Genomic DNA, 20,090 nt, shown 5'->3' with positions numbered 1-20,090 from the left:
AGTCACGTAGAGTGGATTCGGGAATCGGGGTCATGCCGCTTGTTTGAGAATAATTCTCGCGACACTTTCCGCAAGCTCCCTCCCTCTGACACCCAGTGAGTCGCGCGTATCCATTGGGATAATCAGCCACACCGTGAGCTGGGTGAGTTCATTCTACGCTGCAACGACATTCGTGAGATACGAAGCCTGGACTGAGCATTGGTCCACCAGCTACACTCGCAAGTCGTAGGTTTCTTCTTCGTATCATATTTTCTTGTAACTTATTCCGAGAGACAGAATTAGTCAGCGTGAAGATTCAGCGGCGCCCACGCCCGCAATGCCTGCCGGAAGTTGGGTTCTCATCCAGCAGTGGATCAACAAAAAGAGCAGCAACCGTAACTTTGTACGAATATTAACAACAACACAAAACCAACGATGTACAACTCGACAATCATACGTCGGGGCTACTGTTTAGCGATCATCAGACACGCGCGGTGTGTAACGACTCAAACATTTAAGGGAGAGGCGCTGAATGGATACGTGGCACGTGACGAGTCGCCTCGGGACATCGGGGATAGAGACTGGTGGACGCGGCGTGTGACGACTCGTGGATAGAGAAGGGTGGATGCGGCGTGTGACGACTCGGGGATAGAGAAGGGTGGACGCGGCGTGTGACGACTCGTGGATAGAGAAGGGTGGACGCGGCGTGTGACGACTCGGGGATAGAGACTGGTGGACGCGGCGTGTGACGACTCGGAGATAGAGACTGGTGGACGCGGTGTGTGACGACTCGGAGATAGAGACTGGTGGACGCGGCGTGTGACGACTCGTGGATAGAGACAGGTGGACGCGGCGTGTGACGACTCGGGGATAGAGAAGGGTGGACGCGGCGTGTGACGACTCGTGGATAGAGAAGGGTGGACGCGGCGTGTGACGACTCGGAGATAGAGACTGGTGGACGCGGTGTGTGACGACTCGTGGATAGAGAAGGGTGGATGCGGTGTGTGACGACTCGTGGATAGAGAAGGGTGGACGCGGCGTGTGACGACTCGGGGATAGAGAAGGGTGGACGCGGCGTGTAACGACTCGGAGATAGAGACTGGTGGACGCGGTGTGTGACGACTCGGAGATAGAGAAGGGTGGACGCGGCGTGTGACGACTCGGGGATAGAGAAGGGTGGACGCGGCGTGTGACGACTCGGGGATAGAGAAGGGTGGACGCGGCGTGTGACGACTCGTGGATAGAGAAGGGTGGACGCGGCGTGTAACGACTCGGAGATAGAGACTGGTGGACGCGGCGTGTGACGACTCGGGGATAGAGAAGGGTGGACGGGGCGTGTAACGACTCAGAGATACAGACTGGTGGACGCGGTGTGTGACGACTCGGAGATAGAGAAGGGTGGACGCGGCGTGTGACGACTCGGGGATAGAGAAGGGTGGACGCGGCGTGTGACGACTCGGGGATAGAGAAGGGTGGACGCGGTGTGTGACGACTCGTGGATAGAGACTGGTGGACGCGGCGTGTGACGACTCGGGGATAGAGAAGGGTGGACGCGGTGTGTGACGACTCGGGGATAGAGAAGGGTGGACGCGGCGTGTGACGACTCGTGGATAGAGAAGGGTGGACGCGGTGTGTGACGACTCGGGGATAGAGAAGGGTGGACGCGGTGTGTGACGACTCGGGGATAGAGAAGGGTGGACGCGGCGTGTGACGACTCGGGGATAGAGACTGGTGGACGAGGCGTGTGACGACTCGGGGATAGAGAAGGGTGGACGCGGCGTGTGACGACTCGGGGATAGAGAAGGGTGGACGCGGCGTGTGACGACTCGGGGATAGAGACTGGTGGACGCGGCGTGTAACGACTCGGAGATAGAGACTGGTGGACGCGGCGTGTGACAACTCGGGGATAGAGAAGGGTGGACGCGGCGTGTAACGACTCGGAGATACAGACTGGTGGACGCGGTGTGTGACGACTCGGAGATAGAGAAGGGTGGACGCGGCGTGTGACGACTCGGGGATAGAGAAGGGTGGACGCGGCGTGTGACGACTCGGGGATAGAGAAGGGTGGACGCGGTGTGTGACGACTCGTGGATAGAGACTGGTGGACGCGGCGTGTGACGACTCGGGGATAGAGAAGGGTGGACGCGGTGTGTGACGACTCGGGGATAGAGAAGGGTGGACGCGGCGTGTGACGACTCGTGGATAGAGAAGGGTGGACGCGGTGTGTGACGACTCGGGGATAGAGAAGGGTGGACGCGGTGTGTGACGACTCGGGGATAGAGAAGGGTGGACGCGGCGTGTGACGACTCGGGGATAGAGACTGGTGGACGCGGCGTGTGACGACTCGGGGATAGAGAAGGGTGGACGCGGCGTGTGACGACTCGGGGATAGAGAAGGGTGGACGCGGCGTGTGACGACTCGTGGATAGAGAAGGGTGGACGCGGCGTGTGACGACTCGTGGAGAGAGAAGGGTGGACGCGGCGTGTGACGACTCGTGGATAGAGAAGGGTGGACGCGGCGTGTGACGACTCGGAGATAGAGAAGGGTGGACGCGGCGTGTGACGACTCGTGGATAGAGAAGGGTGGACGCGGCGTGTGACGACTCGGAGATAGAGAAGGGTGGACGCGGCGTGTGACGACTCGTGGATAGAGAAGGGTGGACGCGGCGTGTGACGACTCGGAGATAGAGACTGGTGGACGCGGCGTGTGACGACTCGTGGATAGAAAAGGGTGGACGCGGCGTGTGACGACTCGGAGATAGAGAAGGGTGGACGCGGCGTGTGACGACTCGTGGATAGAGAAGGGTGGACGCGGCGTGTGACGACTCGGAGATAGAGAAGGGTGGACGCGGCGTGTGACGACTCGTGGAAAGAGAAGGGTGGACGCGGCGTGTGACGACTCGGGGATAGAGACTGGTGGACGCGGCGTGTGACGACTCGGGGATAGAGAAGGGTGGACGCGGCGTGTGACGACTCGGGGATAGAGACTGGTGGACGCGGCGTGTGACGACTCGTGGATAGAGAAGGGTGGACGCGGCGTGTGACGACTCGGGGATAGAGACTGGTGGACGCGGCGTGTGACGACTCGGGGATAGAGACTGGTGGACGCGGCGTGTGACGAGTCGGGGATAGAGAAGGGTGGACGCGGCGTGTGACGGCTCGGAGATAGAGACTGGTGGACGCGGCGTGTGACGACTCGTGGATAGAGAAGGGTGGACGCGGCGTGTGACGACTCGGGGATAGAGACTGGTGGACGCGGCGTGTGACGACTCGGGGATAGAGAAGGGTGGACGCGGCGTGTGACGACTCGGGGATAGAGACTGGTGGACGCGGCGTGTGACGACTCGGAGATAGAGAAGGGTGGACGCGGCGTGTGACGACTCGGGGATAGAGAAGGGTGGACGCGGCGTGTGACGACTCGGGGATAGAGAAGGGTGGATGCGGTGTGTGACGACTCAGAGATAGAGAAGGGTGGACGCGGCGTGTGACGACTCGTGGATAGAGAAGGGTGGACGCGGCGTGTGACGACTCGGGGATAGAGACTGGTGGACGCGGCGTGTGACGACTCGGGGATAGAGAAGGGTGGACGCGGCGTGTGACGACTCGGGGATAGAGAAGGGTGGACGCGGTGTGTGACGACTCGGAGATAGAGACTGGTGGACGCGGCGTGTGACGACTCGTGGATAGAGAAGGGTGGACGCGGCGTGTGACGACTCAGAGATAGAGACTGGTGGACGCGGCGTGTGACGACTCGTGGATAGAAAAGGGTGGACGCGGCGTGTGACGACTCGGAGATAGAGAAGGGTGGACGCGGCGTGTGACGACTCGTGGATAGAGAAGGGTGGACGCGGCGTGTGACGACTCGGAGATAGAGAAGGGTGGACGCGGCGTGTGACGACTCGTGGAAAGAGAAGGGTGGACGCGGCGTGTGACGACTCGGAGATAGAGACTGGTGGACGCGGCGTGTGACGACTCGGGGATAGAGAAGGGTGGACGCGGCGTGTGACGACTCGGGGATAGAGACTGGTGGACGCGGCGTGTGACGACTCGTGGATAGAGAAGGGTGGACGCGGCGTGTGACGACTCGGGGATAGAGACTGGTGGACGCGGCGTGTGACGACTCGGGGATAGAGACTGGTGGACGCGGCGTGTGACGAGTCGGGGATAGAGAAGGGTGGACGCGGCGTGTGACGGCTCGGAGATAGAGACTGGTGGACGCGGCGTGTGACGACTCGTGGATAGAGAAGGGTGGACGCGGCGTGTGACGACTCGGGGATAGAGACTGGTGGACGCGGCGTGTGACGACTCGGGGATAGAGAAGGGTGGACGCGGCGTGTGACGACTCGGGGATAGAGACTGGTGGACGCGGCGTGTGACGACTCGGAGATAGAGAAGGGTGGACGCGGCGTGTGACGACTCGGGGATAGAGAAGGGTGGACGCGGCGTGTGACGACTCGGGGATAGAGAAGGGTGGATGCGGTGTGTGACGACTCAGAGATAGAGAAGGGTGGACGCGGCGTGTGACGACTCGTGGATAGAGAAGGGTGGACGCGGCGTGTGACGACTCGGGGATAGAGACTGGTGGACGCGGCGTGTGACGACTCGGGGATAGAGAAGGGTGGACGCGGCGTGTGACGACTCGTGGATAGAGAAGGGTGGACGCGGCGTGTGACGACTCGGGGATAGAGACTGGTGGACGCGGCGTGTGACGACTCGGGGATAGAGAAGGGTGGACGCGGCGTGTGACGACTCGGAGATAGAGACTGGTGGACGCGGCGTGTGACGACTCGGGGATAGAGAAGGGTGGACGCGGCGTGTGACGACTCGGGGATAGAGACTGGTGGACGCGGCGTGTGATGAGTCGGGGATAGAGAAGGGTGGACGCGGCGTGTGACGACTCGGAGATAGAGACTGGTGGACGCGGCGTGTGACGACTCGGGGATAGAGAAGGGTGGACGCGGCGTGTGACGACTCGGGGATAGAGACTGGTGGACGCGGCGTGTGACGACTCGGGGATAGAGACTGGTGGACGCGGCGTGTGACGAGTCGGGGATAGAGAAGGGTGGACGCGGCGTGTGACGGCTCGGAGATAGAGACTGGTGGACGCGGCGTGTGACGACTCGTGGATAGAGAAGGGTGGACGCGGCGTGTGACGACTCAGAGATAGAGACTGGTGGACGCGGCGTGTGACGACTCGTGGATAGAAAAGGGTGGACGCGGCGTGTGACGACTCGGAGATAGAGAAGGGTGGACGCGGCGTGTGACGACTCGTGGATAGAGAAGGGTGGACGCGGCGTGTGACGACTCGGAGATAGAGAAGGGTGGACGCGGCGTGTGACGACTCGTGGAAAGAGAAGGGTGGACGCGGCGTGTGACGACTCGGAGATAGAGACTGGTGGACGCGGCGTGTGACGACTCGGGGATAGAGAAGGGTGGACGCGGCGTGTGACGACTCGGGGATAGAGACTGGTGGACGCGGCGTGTGACGACTCGTGGATAGAGAAGGGTGGACGCGGCGTGTGACGACTCGGGGATAGAGACTGGTGGACGCGGCGTGTGACGACTCGGGGATAGAGACTGGTGGACGCGGCGTGTGACGAGTCGGGGATAGAGAAGGGTGGACGCGGCGTGTGACGACTCGTGGATAGAGAAGGGTGGACGCGGCGTGTGACGACTCGGGGATAGAGACTGGTGGACGCGGCGTGTGACGACTCGGGGATAGAGAAGGGTGGACGCGGCGTGTGACGACTCGGGGATAGAGACTGGTGGACGCGGCGTGTGACGACTCGGAGATAGAGAAGGGTGGACGCGGCGTGTGACGACTCGGGGATAGAGAAGGGTGGACGCGGCGTGTGACGACTCGGGGATAGAGAAGGGTGGATGCGGTGTGTGACGACTCAGAGATAGAGAAGGGTGGACGCGGCGTGTGACGACTCGTGGATAGAGAAGGGTGGACGCGGCGTGTGACGACTCGGGGATAGAGACTGGTGGACGCGGCGTGTGACGACTCGGGGATAGAGAAGGGTGGACGCGGCGTGTGACGACTCGTGGATAGAGAAGGGTGGACGCGGCGTGTGACGACTCGGGGATAGAGACTGGTGGACGCGGCGTGTGACGACTCGGGGATAGAGAAGGGTGGACGCGGCGTGTGACGACTCGGAGATAGAGACTGGTGGACGCGGCGTGTGACGACTCGGGGATAGAGAAGGGTGGACGCGGCGTGTGACGACTCGGGGATAGAGACTGGTGGACGCGGCGTGTGATGAGTCGGGGATAGAGAAGGGTGGACGCGGCGTGTGACGACTCGGAGATAGAGACTGGTGGACGCGGCGTGTGACGACTCGGGGATAGAGAAGGGTGGACGCGGCGTGTGACGACTCGGGGATAGAGACTGGTGGACGCGGCGTGTGACGACTCGGGGATAGAGACTGGTGGACGCGGCGTGTGACGAGTCGGGGATAGAGAAGGGTGGACGCGGCGTGTGACGGCTCGGAGATAGAGACTGGTGGACGCGGCGTGTGACGACTCGTGGATAGAGAAGGGTGGACGCGGCGTGTGACGACTCGGGGATAGAGACTGGTGGACGCGGCGTGTGACGAGTCGGGGATAGAGAAGGGTGGACGCGGCGTGTGACGACTCGGAGATAGAGACTGGTGGACGCGGCGTGTGACGACTCGGGGATAGAGACTGGTGGACGCGGCGTGTGACGACTCGGGGATAGAGACTGGTGGACGCGGCGTGTGACGACTCGGGGATAGAGACTGGTGGACGCGGCATGTGACGACTCGGGGATAGAGAAGGGTGGATGCGGTGTGTGACGACTCGGAGATAGAGAAGGGTGGACGCGGCGTGTGACGACTCGGAGATAGAGAAGGGTGGACGCGGCGTGTGACGACTCGGGGATAGAGAAGGGTGGACGCGGTGTGTGACGACTCGGAGATAGAGACTGGTGGACGCGGCGTGTGACGACTCGGGGATAGAGACTGGTGGACGCGGCGTGTGACGAGTCGGGGATAGAGAAGGGTGGACGCGGCGTGTGACGACTCGGAGATAGAGACTGGTGGACGCGGCGTGTGACGACTCGGGGATAGAGACTGGTGGACGCGGCGTGTGACGACTCGGGGACAGAGACTGGTGGACGTGGCGTGTGACGACTCGGGGATAGAGAAGGGTGGATGCGGCGTGTGACGACTCGGAGATAGAGAAGGGTGGACGCGGCGTGTGACGACTCGGAGATAGAGAAGGGTGGACGCGGCGTGTGACGACTCGGGGATAGAGAAGGGTGGACGCGGCGTGTGACGACTCGAAGATAGAGAAGGGTGGACGCGGTGTGGCGGGCGCGGCAACGTCGCTTCTGGGCCCGGATGATGAAATCCGTGGCGGAGAGTGTGGAGGCCGGGTTGTGACGACGCGGCCACCAGGGACACCAAAGGCAAAGATCCCCCGTATAGCCTGCACAGACTGTTGGGGCAAGTGCTGTGAGCAAGTAGCACCTGTGAAGGCCGGCACGGCTGACGAGGGGGTGGGTGGTCAAGACCACGCTGGGCCGCCTTTGTCTCCCCAGTGGCGATGTTTACACACCGCACCGAATACTAATTTGAGGCTGAGTCGACCTAGGGGAGGCCTAGGACCGATTCAGATCATCGTCATTGGTGTTTGACCGTGAGCGGGAATCGAACTCGGGCTGTCAGGTTCGTAGCGCAGCGCGCTGACCACGACACTACCGCTACCACCAGCGACACCATGCCTGTCTGAGTGTCTAAGCGTCTGTGTGTTTGAATGTCTGAGTGTCTGGCTGGGTGTCTGAGTGTCTGGCTGGGTGTCTGAGTGTTTGAATGTCTGAGTGTCTGACTCTCTGGTTGGCTGAGTGTCTGGCTGTCTGGGTGTCTGACTCTCTGGCTGGTTGGGTGTCTGGCTGTCTGAATGTCTGAGTGTCTGGCTGGGCGTCTGGCTGGGTGTCTGAGTGTCTGGGTGGGTGTCTGGCTGGTTGGCTGGGTGTCTGGCTGAGTGTCAAGTCAACCAATGAATAAGCGATCCGATTTCAACCCGCGCCTCGTTCCACAGCGAGGTGGCCGCGCGTTGTGCGTGCGACCGCCTGCCGCGCCGCTGTTGTCCCGGGGGCGACTGAGATCAACGACGAGAGACGAAGTTGCTCAACCTGATGTGGGATCTCCCCTCCCCACCACTCCCCACTGCCCCCCTCCTCCTCCCCCTTTGACCCCCCCTCGCCCCCCAATTCTACCACCGCAACCTCACAATTCGACGAATTGTCACGACTCGTCGGACGAGAGAAATAAAAAAAAACGACGATCGATATTCGTCCATTTTGCTCCGTTGCCTCCCCCTTTCCGATGACGACTTCAAGTGTGACGTCACATCGCGACGTCGCGCGTCACAGTGGCGTGACGTCACCTCGCCGCGCGAGCTTTAGATGTTTCGTCATTCGTCACTAATTAGAATCCATGCGTGGTGCGTGATGACTTTTCTTTCTTTAAATAACTTTCTTCTTCGGGAACTCACACTCGGGAACTCACACTCGGGAACTCACACTCGGGAACTCACACTCGGGAACTCACACTCGGGAACTCACACTCGGGAACTCACACTCGGGAACGGCTCCCAGCGCGCGGAGCGAAACGTCGGACGTCGTGCTGAACAGCACGCGGGAACAATCCGACAAACACCACTGAGAGATGCACAGCAGGAAATCATCTCCAGCCCCCCCCCCCACGCCCCGCCCCCTCCCCCCCTCCCCCGCGTCTCATGACGCCTACCAATAGAGCGCTTAAGGCGAGCAACCACAAGATTTGCCCGCAAGGATCCGCTCCGATCCTATTAGTCGAACCATTTAGTGACGAGAACACCCCACCGTGACGGAATCCAGAACTCCGCGAAACGCCTTTGCGGCAGCGAGCATCGGTGGCTCCCCTGTGCCGATGAGTCCCAGCGAGGACGAAACGGGGCCGCAGGTTGTCTATGGCGGCACCGCCGCTGCTGTCAATGGACGCCAACGGTGGCCACCTGCGCCGAGAGGAACAACGCGCAGTTCGCCTTCTTCTTCTTCAGCTGCTGCTGCTGCGGATGTATTTTCCGTGCGCAAAGCGCAAAGGCCGAGTGCTTGTCACACGTGGCCGTGTGCTCTGTTCTCGCCATTTCCACCTCGCCTCTCCCTCGCTTGCCTCTGAGACACGAGGCTTCCTCCCTCCCTCTCTCTCCACGCCCCCCACTGCTCTCCCCATCTCCCCTTTGCTCTCTCTCCCCAAGACTCTCGCGCGCTCTCATTTCCTCGTGTTCCCCGAGTTGTCCGTGATCGCTGATGTGTGCACGCGCTCGCTGGGTTCGTAATTGGCTCTTAAGCTCACGGGAACGACGGTGCTACCGGATTATGAGACTCAAAATAACAATCATCGTCGTTCTAATTACCCCCTTGATTTCATCATCGCCATGGGCCATGGCCAATCCACTGCTGGATGAAGGTCTCCCCATATGACCGCCAATGTTGGGACTCTGTGTGAAAACTTCCCTTTGCGATTGCCATTGACATAAATCCGTGCCCGTTCGCACATTCACTACAATCGTCACCCGACATCTTTGTGCAATACTTCTGTAAATGAATGTGTCACAGTGCTACTATCAGCCTAAACACGATGTGTGTCTTGTGCAATATGTTCCATTTCTCGAAGGAAGGAGTTGTTCTCGTCCCGATTTCTAATCGTTACATTGCCGTTGCTTTAATTGACTCAGTTTTGCTTTTGTAATTGTGTTGACAAGTTATTACTCTCGCAAGTGACACTCCCATCCTGGTGTGTCCTGAGTTCTCATCTTTTTTGATTGAGTGCAATTGTGAAAAACAGCCATATCCCACATTAGTACATCTAATCGACATAATCACTGCAGCTCAAAGACGCAGTACCGACAGGGGGTGCGGTCTGAAGACCAGAACCAGTGATTTCGCCGACAATGTGTTCATCAGGGATGCAGTTTGATATCCGGAGAGGAGAATGAAGAAGGGGAGGTTCTGTCCAGGGAGCTTCTGACAAGGAGCAATGTTCTGGCAAATGGGGGAGGGGGGGGGGCATAGGCCGTGCCTTGGCAGGGCTGTCTTCATCGGGTGGCACTGCGTCTTTCATATGGGCGGTGGAAGCGTAACCTGAAGGTCTGTGGGAGGGGGGGGCATTGGTTGGTGTGCATTTTGTGCCAGGGCCTGTGGACAGCAGCGACTTACCGACGGCGATGCAGGCTGGGGATGGCGAGTCGTGTGCCGGCGGCACCTTCCTCTGGATGTTGACCGCAAGGGTCGAGGTGAGTTGGTCGGGCGTTCGTCCGCCACGGAGAAGAGGCGTGAGACTCGGTGACACTGCGGACTTGAGCTTCGTAGACTGTGGCTCGGCCCTCCGTGCCAATTCTCTTGGCCGCCATTCTCAGTGGCACCCGCTTTCTTGTGCCGCTCCGATGGCTTAAACGGAGTCTACTGGAATATGAATCTCTCACGGGCCCCCTGCACACGAGCTGATTCCAAATGCCAAACCCACACACGCTCGGTTTTTTCCTGGTTTTTTCCTGGATTTTTCCTGGATTTTTCTGTTGCGTGTAGTCCCTTTAAGATGTTTCTTGTTCATGTTTTTGTTTGTTGCGGTTGCACCCGAGGCAAGAGCCGGATGGCTCACAGGGCTCTACCTAATAAATGAAACTGAAACGCACGCGGAGTGACCGGCGCGCATTGGCCAAATGTCCCCGCGCTGAGAAATCACCCCGCACGCGCAGCGAACAATTGGTAATTGCATCAAGCAACAGCAGCAGCAGCACCTCCCCCTACTGACAACGACGTTAGGCAGGACCCACTGAACATCTGTGAACTTGCTCTGACATCTCTGGGTTAAAAAAGAGGTTTGTAGCTCATCGGATTCCTCCGGAAAAATACATCGATATTCTGATTCTGCAAGAGAGTCTCGAAGCTCAGTGATGCTTTCTTGGATTAAGGAGGGTGGTGGTGATGGTGATGATAATACATTGGTTGACGTCATTGCTCCATCTCCCATGAGTGGATTTCCTTTTCCGCGTTCCATTCCTCAGCTGGCACCCCATTAACATAATACTAGTAATCGTGTTGTGTAAGGGCCAGCGAGCTGAGTGGCTGTGAAATCGATTTGAGGGTTTGCTGTTTGTGTTCAGTCGCTCCCTGCCAACAAACGCGTGCTGTGTAAACACTCGGTGAATGTCCGCACGTGCACTGCCCGATATTATCTATCCACTGCTGAATGAGTCTCACCCCCCCCCCGCTCCGCCCCACCACCACTACCACCACGTGTCTTGCTGGTCATGACGGGTATTTGACCATGGCCGTACTTCGCCGCCAGGGTCGCGCCTGCGTCTTGTGTACATACGTTTTGTATACATACGGTGTATACGGTGGTTTGTATACATACGGTGTATACGGTGGTTTGTATACATACGGTGTATACGGTGGTCGCTCATCCGAGCACTGTCCAGGCTCAACCCCCGCTTAGCTTATTCCCAGTCTGGTGAGATCGGGCGCATCCCGAACGCTTTGATCATGGGCGCTGACTGGTAATGATAATGATGGCGGAGCATTACAATATCGATCACGACATCAATGAAGATGATTATTGCATTTATCGATCGTGGAAATGATGACGATCCTCTTGTCAATGCAGTACAATACACTGATACACACACAAACAAAAATCCCCCGTATAGCCTTAACGGACGTATGGGGCAAGTGCTGCTAGCGAGTAGCACCGATGGAGGCCGGCACTGTGGCACACGAGGGGGTGGATGTCGAGCACCACGCCCGTCCGCCTTTGTCTCCCCAGTGGTGAGGTTTAGACATTGCACCAGGTACTCATTTTTAAGGCTGAGTCGACCTAGGGCACAGAGGTCCGGGTCCGGTTCGACCATTCGCCACTGTTATTGACCGTGTTGTTGAATGGAACTCGGGTTGCTTGGGTTAGTAGCGCAGCGCCACCAAACACAAAGATCCCCCGTACAGCCTCGAACAGGCTGTCGGCCCAGTGCTGTTAGCGAATAAAGACAAAGACCACCCGTATAGCTTTAACAGACTGCTGCGGCAAGTGCTGTTAGCGAGCACCTGTGAAGCCTGGCACAGCACACGAGGGGGTGGGTGGCCAGCACCACACCCGGTCGCCTTTGTCTCCCCAGTGGCGATGTTCACAACACCGCACCAGGTGCTCATTTGAGGCCGAGTCGAACCCACGCGTGCGCGCACGCAGTCACACGCAGTCACACGCAGTCACACGCGTGTGTACACAGTCACACGCAGGCACACGCAGTCACACGCGTGTGTACACAGTCACACGCGTGTGTACACAGGCACACGCAGTCACACGCAGTCACACGCAGTCACACGCAGGCACACGCGTGTGTACATGGTACGAGTGCACCGCAATGCACCGCACGTGTCTGATATCCTTAGAGCTGCTGTTGCACACACACGGAGAGCATTCATCACGCGCGTGCGTCGCGTTAATGAGCGCCAATTAGCCAAGCCGCTACAATATTCAAGTTCCAAGCCCACGCTCAAACAATTTTACATTTGGTGCCTGCGAGCGGCCGTAGTAATTAGATATTGTTCTGCGATGCTGTGCTCGCGTTGAGCAGTCTCGCAGTGTTCGCAACGCTGAACTTATTTCGCACCGTACGTGGGACGACGAACTAAACGCAAAAAGCAAGCAGTTTTAATGAAATTACTTTTCAATATTTGTTTCAAAGTGCATAGCTCCCAGTGGCTTCCGTAACATCGGAGGGAAGAGGCGTTCCAGACGGCCGCAGAAGTGCGTCTGAAAGCGCCGCGCGCTTTCAGACGCACTTCTGTGTGCGATGGTGAGCCAAGAGACGCCGCTGTGAGGCTGGCCGGAGGTTTGCGTGACGATGGTTTACGCTCGTTGACGAGATCCGCGAGGAGTTGTATTCAGAGCAGCGAATACGAAGAGCGGCACACGAGGGGACGGGAGGCCAGCACCACGCCCGGTCGCATTTGTCTCCCCAGTGGTGACGTTTACACACCGCACCAGGTTCACGATTTTAAGGCACCGCTGGGTGCTGACGGGACAGCTCCTCGCTCTTGCGGACAAGACGGAGAACGACGGCGCCTTCGCTCCCTCCAATAAACCCCACACGGCAACACCCGCACCTACACACACCCCACACGGCAACACCCGCACCTACACACACCCCACACGGCAACACCCGCACCTACACACACCCCACACGGCAACACCCGCACCTACACACACCCCACACGGCAACACCCGCACCTACACACACCCCACACGGCAACACCCGCACCTACACACACCCAACACGGTCACACCCGCACCTACACACACCACGGTCACACCCGCACCTACACACACCCCACACGGCAACACCCGCACCTACACACACCCCACACGGCAACACCCGCACCTACACACACCACGGTCACACCCGCACCTACACACACACAACACGGTCACACCCGCACCTACACACACCCATCGCCGTGCGTTTCCATCTGTACGGGGAATAGAGTGTTGCACCCTCGCGCAATGCTTGGGGGTTTTCTCCAGGTGCTACGGTCTCCTCCCACACGTGTATGATGATAATAATAATAATAAACACAACTCGTCAGTAGTCGCCTTTAAAAATAAATCTTAAAATGAAAAATCCAAATGCGGCAGGAAACCTCTGGGGGGGGGGGCGTAAGAGTCATACGACGCAGCGTGGCTCTCCTTGATGAATAAGTAAATAAGGAAACTCGCAATCCGGATAATCCGCCCGTGGATAATCGGGAGTCGCCGCGTTCTCCCGGTGATGATGAGAGACCTCTCTCTGCAGGAGAGTGAGACGCACCCAGCAGCAGACTGTTGGGGCGAGCGGTGCTAGCCAGCGGCGCGTATGGAGGCCGGAACGACACTCGAGGAGGTGTTTACACATCGCAAACAGGTATTTATTTGAGGCTGAGTCGACCTAGGGGAGGCCCAGGTTCGGTTCAGATATTCGTCACTGGTGTTGGCCGTGAGCGCGAATCGAACTCGGGTGGCTGAGCTCGCAGCGCTTTGCGCTAACCAATGCGCCACCGCTCCCCACTCATCCTTCGCATACAAAAAAAACAAAGATTCCCCGTGTAGCCTTAACAGTCTGTTGGGGCAAGTGCTGTTAGGGAGCACCTATAAAGGCCGGGATGGTACACGAGGGGGTGAGTGACCAGCACCATGCCGCCTTTGTCTCCCCGCACATACACACTCACACGCACGTACACACACACACGCACATACACACTCACACGCACGTACACACACACACACACGCACATACACACACTCACACGCACGTACACACACACTCGCACGCACATACACACACTCACACGCACGTACACACACACACGCACATACACACTCACACGCACGTACACACACACACGCACATACACACTCACACGCACGTACACACACACACACACGCACATACACACACTCACACGCACGTACACACACACTCGCACGCACATACACACACTCACACGCACGTACACACACACACGCACATACACACTCACACGCACGTACACACACACTCGCACGCACATACACACACTCACACGCACGTACACACACACACACTCGCACATACACACACTCACACTCGCACGCACATACACGCACGCACACACGCACATATACGCACACACACACACGCACACACACGTACACACACGCACGCACACACACGCACGCACACACGTACACACACGCACGTACACACACACACATTCACAAGCACGCCGCCGTGTCCACGCGGGCTCGCTGGCTCGCACACGGCCACCCCTCTCCCTCTGTTAGACGCGGCCCGCTGCGCTTATCAGCCCCCACTCCTGCCCACGTGTTCTCTCTCTGTGTGCTCTCTGTGTGCTCTCTCTCTATGTGCTCTCTCTGTGTGCTCTCTGTGTGCTCTCTCTGTGCTCTCTCTCTGTGCTCTCTCTGTGTGCTCTCTGTGTGCTCTCTGTGTGCTCTCTGTGTGCTCTCTGTGTGCTCTCTCTGTGTGCTCTCTGTGTGCTCTCTGTGTGCTCTCTGTGTGCTCTCTCTGTGTGCTCTCTGTGTGCTCTCTGTGTGCTCTCTGTGTGCTCTCTCTGTGTGCTCTCTCTGTGTGCTCTCTGTGTGCTCTCTCTGTGTGCTCTCTCTGTGTGCTCTCTGTGTGCTCTCTGTGTGCTCTCTGTGTGCTCTCTCTGTGTGCTCTCTGTGTGCTCTCTCTGTGTGCTCTCTGTGTGCTCTCTCTGTGTGCTCTCTCTGTGTGCTCTCTCTGTGTGCTCTCTGTGTGCTCTCTCTGTGTGCTCTCTCTGTGTGCTCTCTGTGTGCTCTCTCTGTGTGCTCTCTGTGTGCTCTCTCTGTGTGCTCTCTGTGTGCTCTCTCTGTGTGCTCTCTCTGTGTGCTCTCTGTGTGCTCTCTCTGTGTGCTCTCTATGTGCTCTCTCTGTGTGCTCTCTGTGTGCTCTCTCTGTGTGCTCTCTGTGTGCTCTCTCTGTGTGCTCTCTGTGTGCTCTCTGTGTGCTCTCTGTGTGCTCTCTCTGTGTGCTCTCTCTGTGTGCTCTCTCTGTGCTCTCTCTGTGCGCTCTCTGTGTGCTCTCTCTGTGTGCTCTCTCTGTGTGCTCTCTCTGTGTGCTCTCTGTGTGCTCTCTCTGTGTGCTCTCTGTGTGCTCTCTGTGTGCTCTCTCTGTGCTCTCTCTGTGTGCTCTCTGTGCTCTCTCTGTGTGCTCTCTGTGTGCTCTCTCTGTGTGCTCTCTGTGTGCTCTCTCTGTGTGCTCTCTCTGTGCTCTCTGGCTTCCTCTATCGGCCCCTTTCCCCACTTCAGCAATTGCGCCGGGCGCCCTTTCCCTGATCTCGCCCCCCTAACACCCCCCCCCGCTCCCCCACGTTCGCGCTCGCGTGACGACGGAACACAACGGCCACGTCCCTCTCGTCCTCCTCATCCTCCTCCTCATCTTCATCCTCCTCCTCATCTTCATCCTCCTCCTCCTCATCATCATCCTCCTCATCCTCCTCCTCATCTTCATCCTCCTCCTCATCTTCATCCTCCTCCTCATCATCCTCATCATCCTCACAATAACGGCGGAGAGTCGCTATGGACGATGGGAGACGGCGCGGATTGCGGGTCGCCAGGCTGCTGATGATGACCGCGATTATTGATGGTGGCGGTGGATCGTGATAAAAAAATTGTATATATATACTAACAAACGGATTGCCCAACACGAGCCCACAGCACGTGTCAAGCGGCGAGCAACAAACAGCACTGTCGCGGACATCATCGCCAAGGAGGGCGGACACGTGTGGTGATTTGAGCGCAGATATGGCTGAGAGGCTTTCGCGAAATAACCGATGACGTGGGAGATTGATCGCGACGATGAATGCGATGACGATTGTTGCTGTTGATGAGTGGCGAGGATGATGGTTGGAGGGGGTGGGGTTGCTATTGAAAGGAGAACGAGAGATTAGCGCGGGCGTCGTTCACTTATCGAGGGAAAGTCCTCGCTGAGTCTCGAGCCAGCCCCGTGTTCAGGAGGGATGTTCGATGTGGAGTGCGAGTCAGGCAGCAAATGCCAGTGACGGAGCCGAGCGAGAACGCCGCGGTTCGAATTTCCAGCGCCCGCCCCGGTTAATGCAGCCGCGCGTCCATTCACCCCAGACCGGACTCTCCTCTCGACAGTGCAAGCGAGGTGGCTCGCAGAGCCACACTCGGAGCGGCTCGCAGAGCCACACTCGGAGCGGCTCGCAGAGCCACTCTCGGAGCGGCTCGCAGAGCCACGCTCGGAGCGGCTCGCAGAGCCACGCTCGGAGCGGCTCGCAGAGCCACGCTCGGAGCGGCTCGCAGAGCCACGCTCGGAGCGGCTCGCAGAGCCACGCTCGGAGCGGCTCGCAGAGCCACACTCGGAGCGGCTCGCAGAGCCACGCTCGGAGCGGCTCGCAGAGCCACTCTCGGAGCGGCTCGCAGAGCCACGCTCGGAGCGGCTCGCAGAGCCACGCTCCAGCAGCGTCAGACCGCTGCTCCCCCCTGCGCGCTGTCGCTGCGCGGCTCGAGTCGCCAGCCTCGTCAGAGATTCGAGAAGAGAGGTCGCGAAGGAGAGATCGCCGCTAGAAGAAGCGCTGGCAAGAGAAGGAGCCGCGAAGAGAGCGAGAGAGAAAGAGAGAGAGGGGCTCGGGGCGAGCGAGGCGATTAAAGCGCCTTCGCTCGTTGTCTACTGCGACGCGAACACTCCACTCACTCGCCAACCCGTCCACTCGCTCACCAACCCGTCCACTCACTCACTAACCACTCCACTCACTCACCAACCCGTCCACTCACTCACCAGACACTCCACTCACTCACCAGACACTCCACTCACTCACCAAACACTCCACTCACTCCACTCACTCGCCAACCCGTCCACTCGCTCACCAAACACTCCACTCACTCACCAAACACTCCACTCGCTCACCAACCCGTCCACTCACTCACCAAATACTCCACTCACTCACCAAACACTCCACTCGCTCACCAACCGGTCCACTCGCTCACCAACCCGTCCACTCACTCACCAAACACTCCACTCACTCACCAAACACTCCACTCGCTCACCAACCCGTCCACTCACTCACCAAACACCCCACTCACTCACCAACCCGTCCACTCACTCACCAAACACTCCACTCACTCGCCAACTACTCCACTCACTCACCAAACACTCCACTCACTCACCAACCACTCCACTCACTCACCAACCCGTCCACTCGCTCACCAACCCGTCCACTCGCACACCAACCACTCCACTCGCTCACCAACCCGTCCACTCGCTCACCAACTACTCCACTCACTCGCTAATTCGCCAGCTCGCCAGCTCGTTCACTCATCAAGCCTCCCACTCACCCATCGACCCACTCACCCACCATCTCACTCACCTATGCAATCACTCTCCAAATCCACTCACTCGCGCACTCACCCAAGCGGCTCACTCACGCGCCGTGCGCGAGGCAAGATGAAGCTCGAGTCGCTGCTCCCCCATCTCCCCGTTGGACGCCTTCGGGGGATCCCGATCGAAGGGATGAATGGGGGGAGGGGGACTGGCTTATCGTGATCCCGGAAACAACCACCACCACCACAACCACCAACACAACCACCAGCGACATCAGCGCCGGTTCTCCCCTCCGCTCACTCGTTCTCGGGACGCGAGCGCTTGTATCGCGGGCGGGATGGGTGGGTGAGCGAGTGAGTGCTTTGGTGAGTTAGTGCATTGGTGTGAGAGAGAGTCGGGTGAGTGGAGGGGCGAGGGAGTGAGTGAGCGCGTGGATGGGTTTCTCGTTGCATATCGGTCGGTGAGTGAGTAGATGGGTGAGTGGCAGTGAGTTGGTGAGTGAGCGGATCGGGGAGCGAGCGGTGGGATGGGAGGATGCAGCGAGCTGGCGTACAGGTGACTGTGCGAGTGGAGTGGTTGGTGAGCGAATATCGAGGTTGGTGAGTGAGTGGATGGGTGAGAGAAAGTGAGTAGATTGCTTGGTAAGGGAGCGAGGCGGTGAGTAGTAAATGAGTTAGTGAGTGAGTAGGTAAGTAGGTGAGAGAGTGGGTCAGTAGGCGAGTCAGTAGGTGAGTGAGCGGGCCAGTAAGTGGATCAGTAGGTGAGCGAGTGGGTCAGTAGGCGAGCGAGTGGGTCAGTAGGTGAGTGAGTGGGTCAGTAGGTGAGTGAGTGGGTCAGTAAGTGAGTGAGTGGGTCAGTAGGCGGGTCAGCAGGGGAGTGAATCAGTTGGTGAGTGAGTGAGTGGGTGAATGGGTCAATAGGTGAGTGAGTGGGTGAGTGAGTGAGTAGGCGAGCGTGAGACTCGTACCGGCCGGAGTGCAGAAGAGGCCCGCGAGGAGACAGAGCACCGCGGCCGTCGATAGGAGGCGGCCCCCGCTCCGAAGCGGCCCGCGTCCCGCTCGAGTCCCCGACCCAGGGGCCCGCCCGTGAGCACAGCCCAGCCGCCGCATGGCCGAGGAGCGGGTCTCACGCCGCCGAGACGACCGGGCAACTCCGCTCGTCACAACCTTCAAAGTTCGACTCCGGGTCGAGTCTATACACGAGAGGGATCGGACGCGGCCGTGCGGGGTCGGGTCGCGATGTCGATGCTGTCTGTCTCTCAGTCTCTGCGTCTCCCCGCGTCCCCTCGCTCTCTCGCTCCGTCTCCGTTGAGATGTCGTCTCCGCGAGCCTGCTACGTGTTCGGAGCGTCGTCCTTCAGCGATTAGCGGATTCCTTCCATCCGCGTTCTCCCCTCCCTCCTCCCTCCCTCCTCCTCCTTCCCCTCTTCCTCTAATTAATCAATCAGTCACACCGATCACTCCGCTCTCTGTGTCCCTCGCTATTGTGCCGCGGACAATGACCAGCAAAAGGAAGGAGGGTTTTGACGAGACGAGCGAAGAGGGGGTGATGGTGGGGGGGGGGAGAAAAGCGAGCCGCCACCACCACGGACACGAAAGATCGACCGGCGGAGTCGGGATGATGAATTCGAATTGAAATCAGCAACGCAAAGAAACCCCCACCCAGCACGCGCCAGCAACACGCCGCGCGCAAGCAACTCCTCGGCTGGGACGAGGCGGCGAGCGAACGTCGGACGCGGCGAGAAGAGCTGGCAAGTGCGGCTCCCCCTGCTCTCTCTCCTCTCTCTCTCGCCTCTCCGCTCTCCGCCCCCCTTCTCCACCTCTCCCTCTCTCTCTCCTCTCCCTCCCCCTCCTCCCCCCCACCTCAACTCCCTCCTCCCTCTCTCAGCTCCCTCCCTCTCTCAGCTCCCTCCCTCCCTCAGCTCCCTCCCTCCCTCAGCTCCCTCCCTCACTCAGCTCTCTCAGCTCCCTCCCTCCCCTCCCTCTCCCGCACGAGAGGGTGAGCAGCGCACGGCAACGCACGGAGCAGCGCGCGCGCAGAGACAAAATCGACGTCGCGGAGGATGTGGTGGAGTTGGGGGGGAGGGGCGGCGGGGTGACTGGAGGTGATGGGGGGGGAGGGGGTGATGTGGGATGTGGGCAGAAGAGAGGCAGGAGAGAGGGAGAGCGATGCTTCACTGTGCGAGCTGAGACGGAGAGACGGGGGGGGG

The 20,090-nt window shown here is 59.1% G+C and overlaps 1 protein-coding gene across 3 annotated transcripts in view; it reads right to left on the bottom strand.

Annotated features, from left to right (window-relative positions):
- LOC144944398 (receptor-type tyrosine-protein phosphatase gamma-like) overlaps positions 1–19,279 on the bottom strand; it is a 509,515-nt gene extending 490,236 nt beyond the window's left edge. For all 3 annotated transcript variants that reach the window (XR_013639578.1, XM_078872535.1, XM_078872536.1), the window contains exon 1: positions 18,850–19,279. Coding sequence is in view for 2 of the 3 variants with exons in the window: in XM_078872535.1 (XP_078728661.1) it covers positions 18,850–18,991 (142 nt within the window). In the remaining variant the exon portion in view is untranslated. The remainder of the gene's footprint in view (positions 1–18,849) is intronic.
- Between the last annotated feature and the right edge of the window lie 811 nt (positions 19,280–20,090).

The sequence above is a fragment of the Lampetra fluviatilis genome, chromosome 34 (genome assembly GCF_964198595.1).
Source record: "Lampetra fluviatilis chromosome 34, kcLamFluv1.1, whole genome shotgun sequence".
In the NCBI taxonomy this organism is placed as follows: Eukaryota; Metazoa; Chordata; class Hyperoartia; order Petromyzontiformes; family Petromyzontidae; genus Lampetra; species Lampetra fluviatilis.
This window is presented reverse-complemented; position numbering and strand designations above follow the sequence as displayed.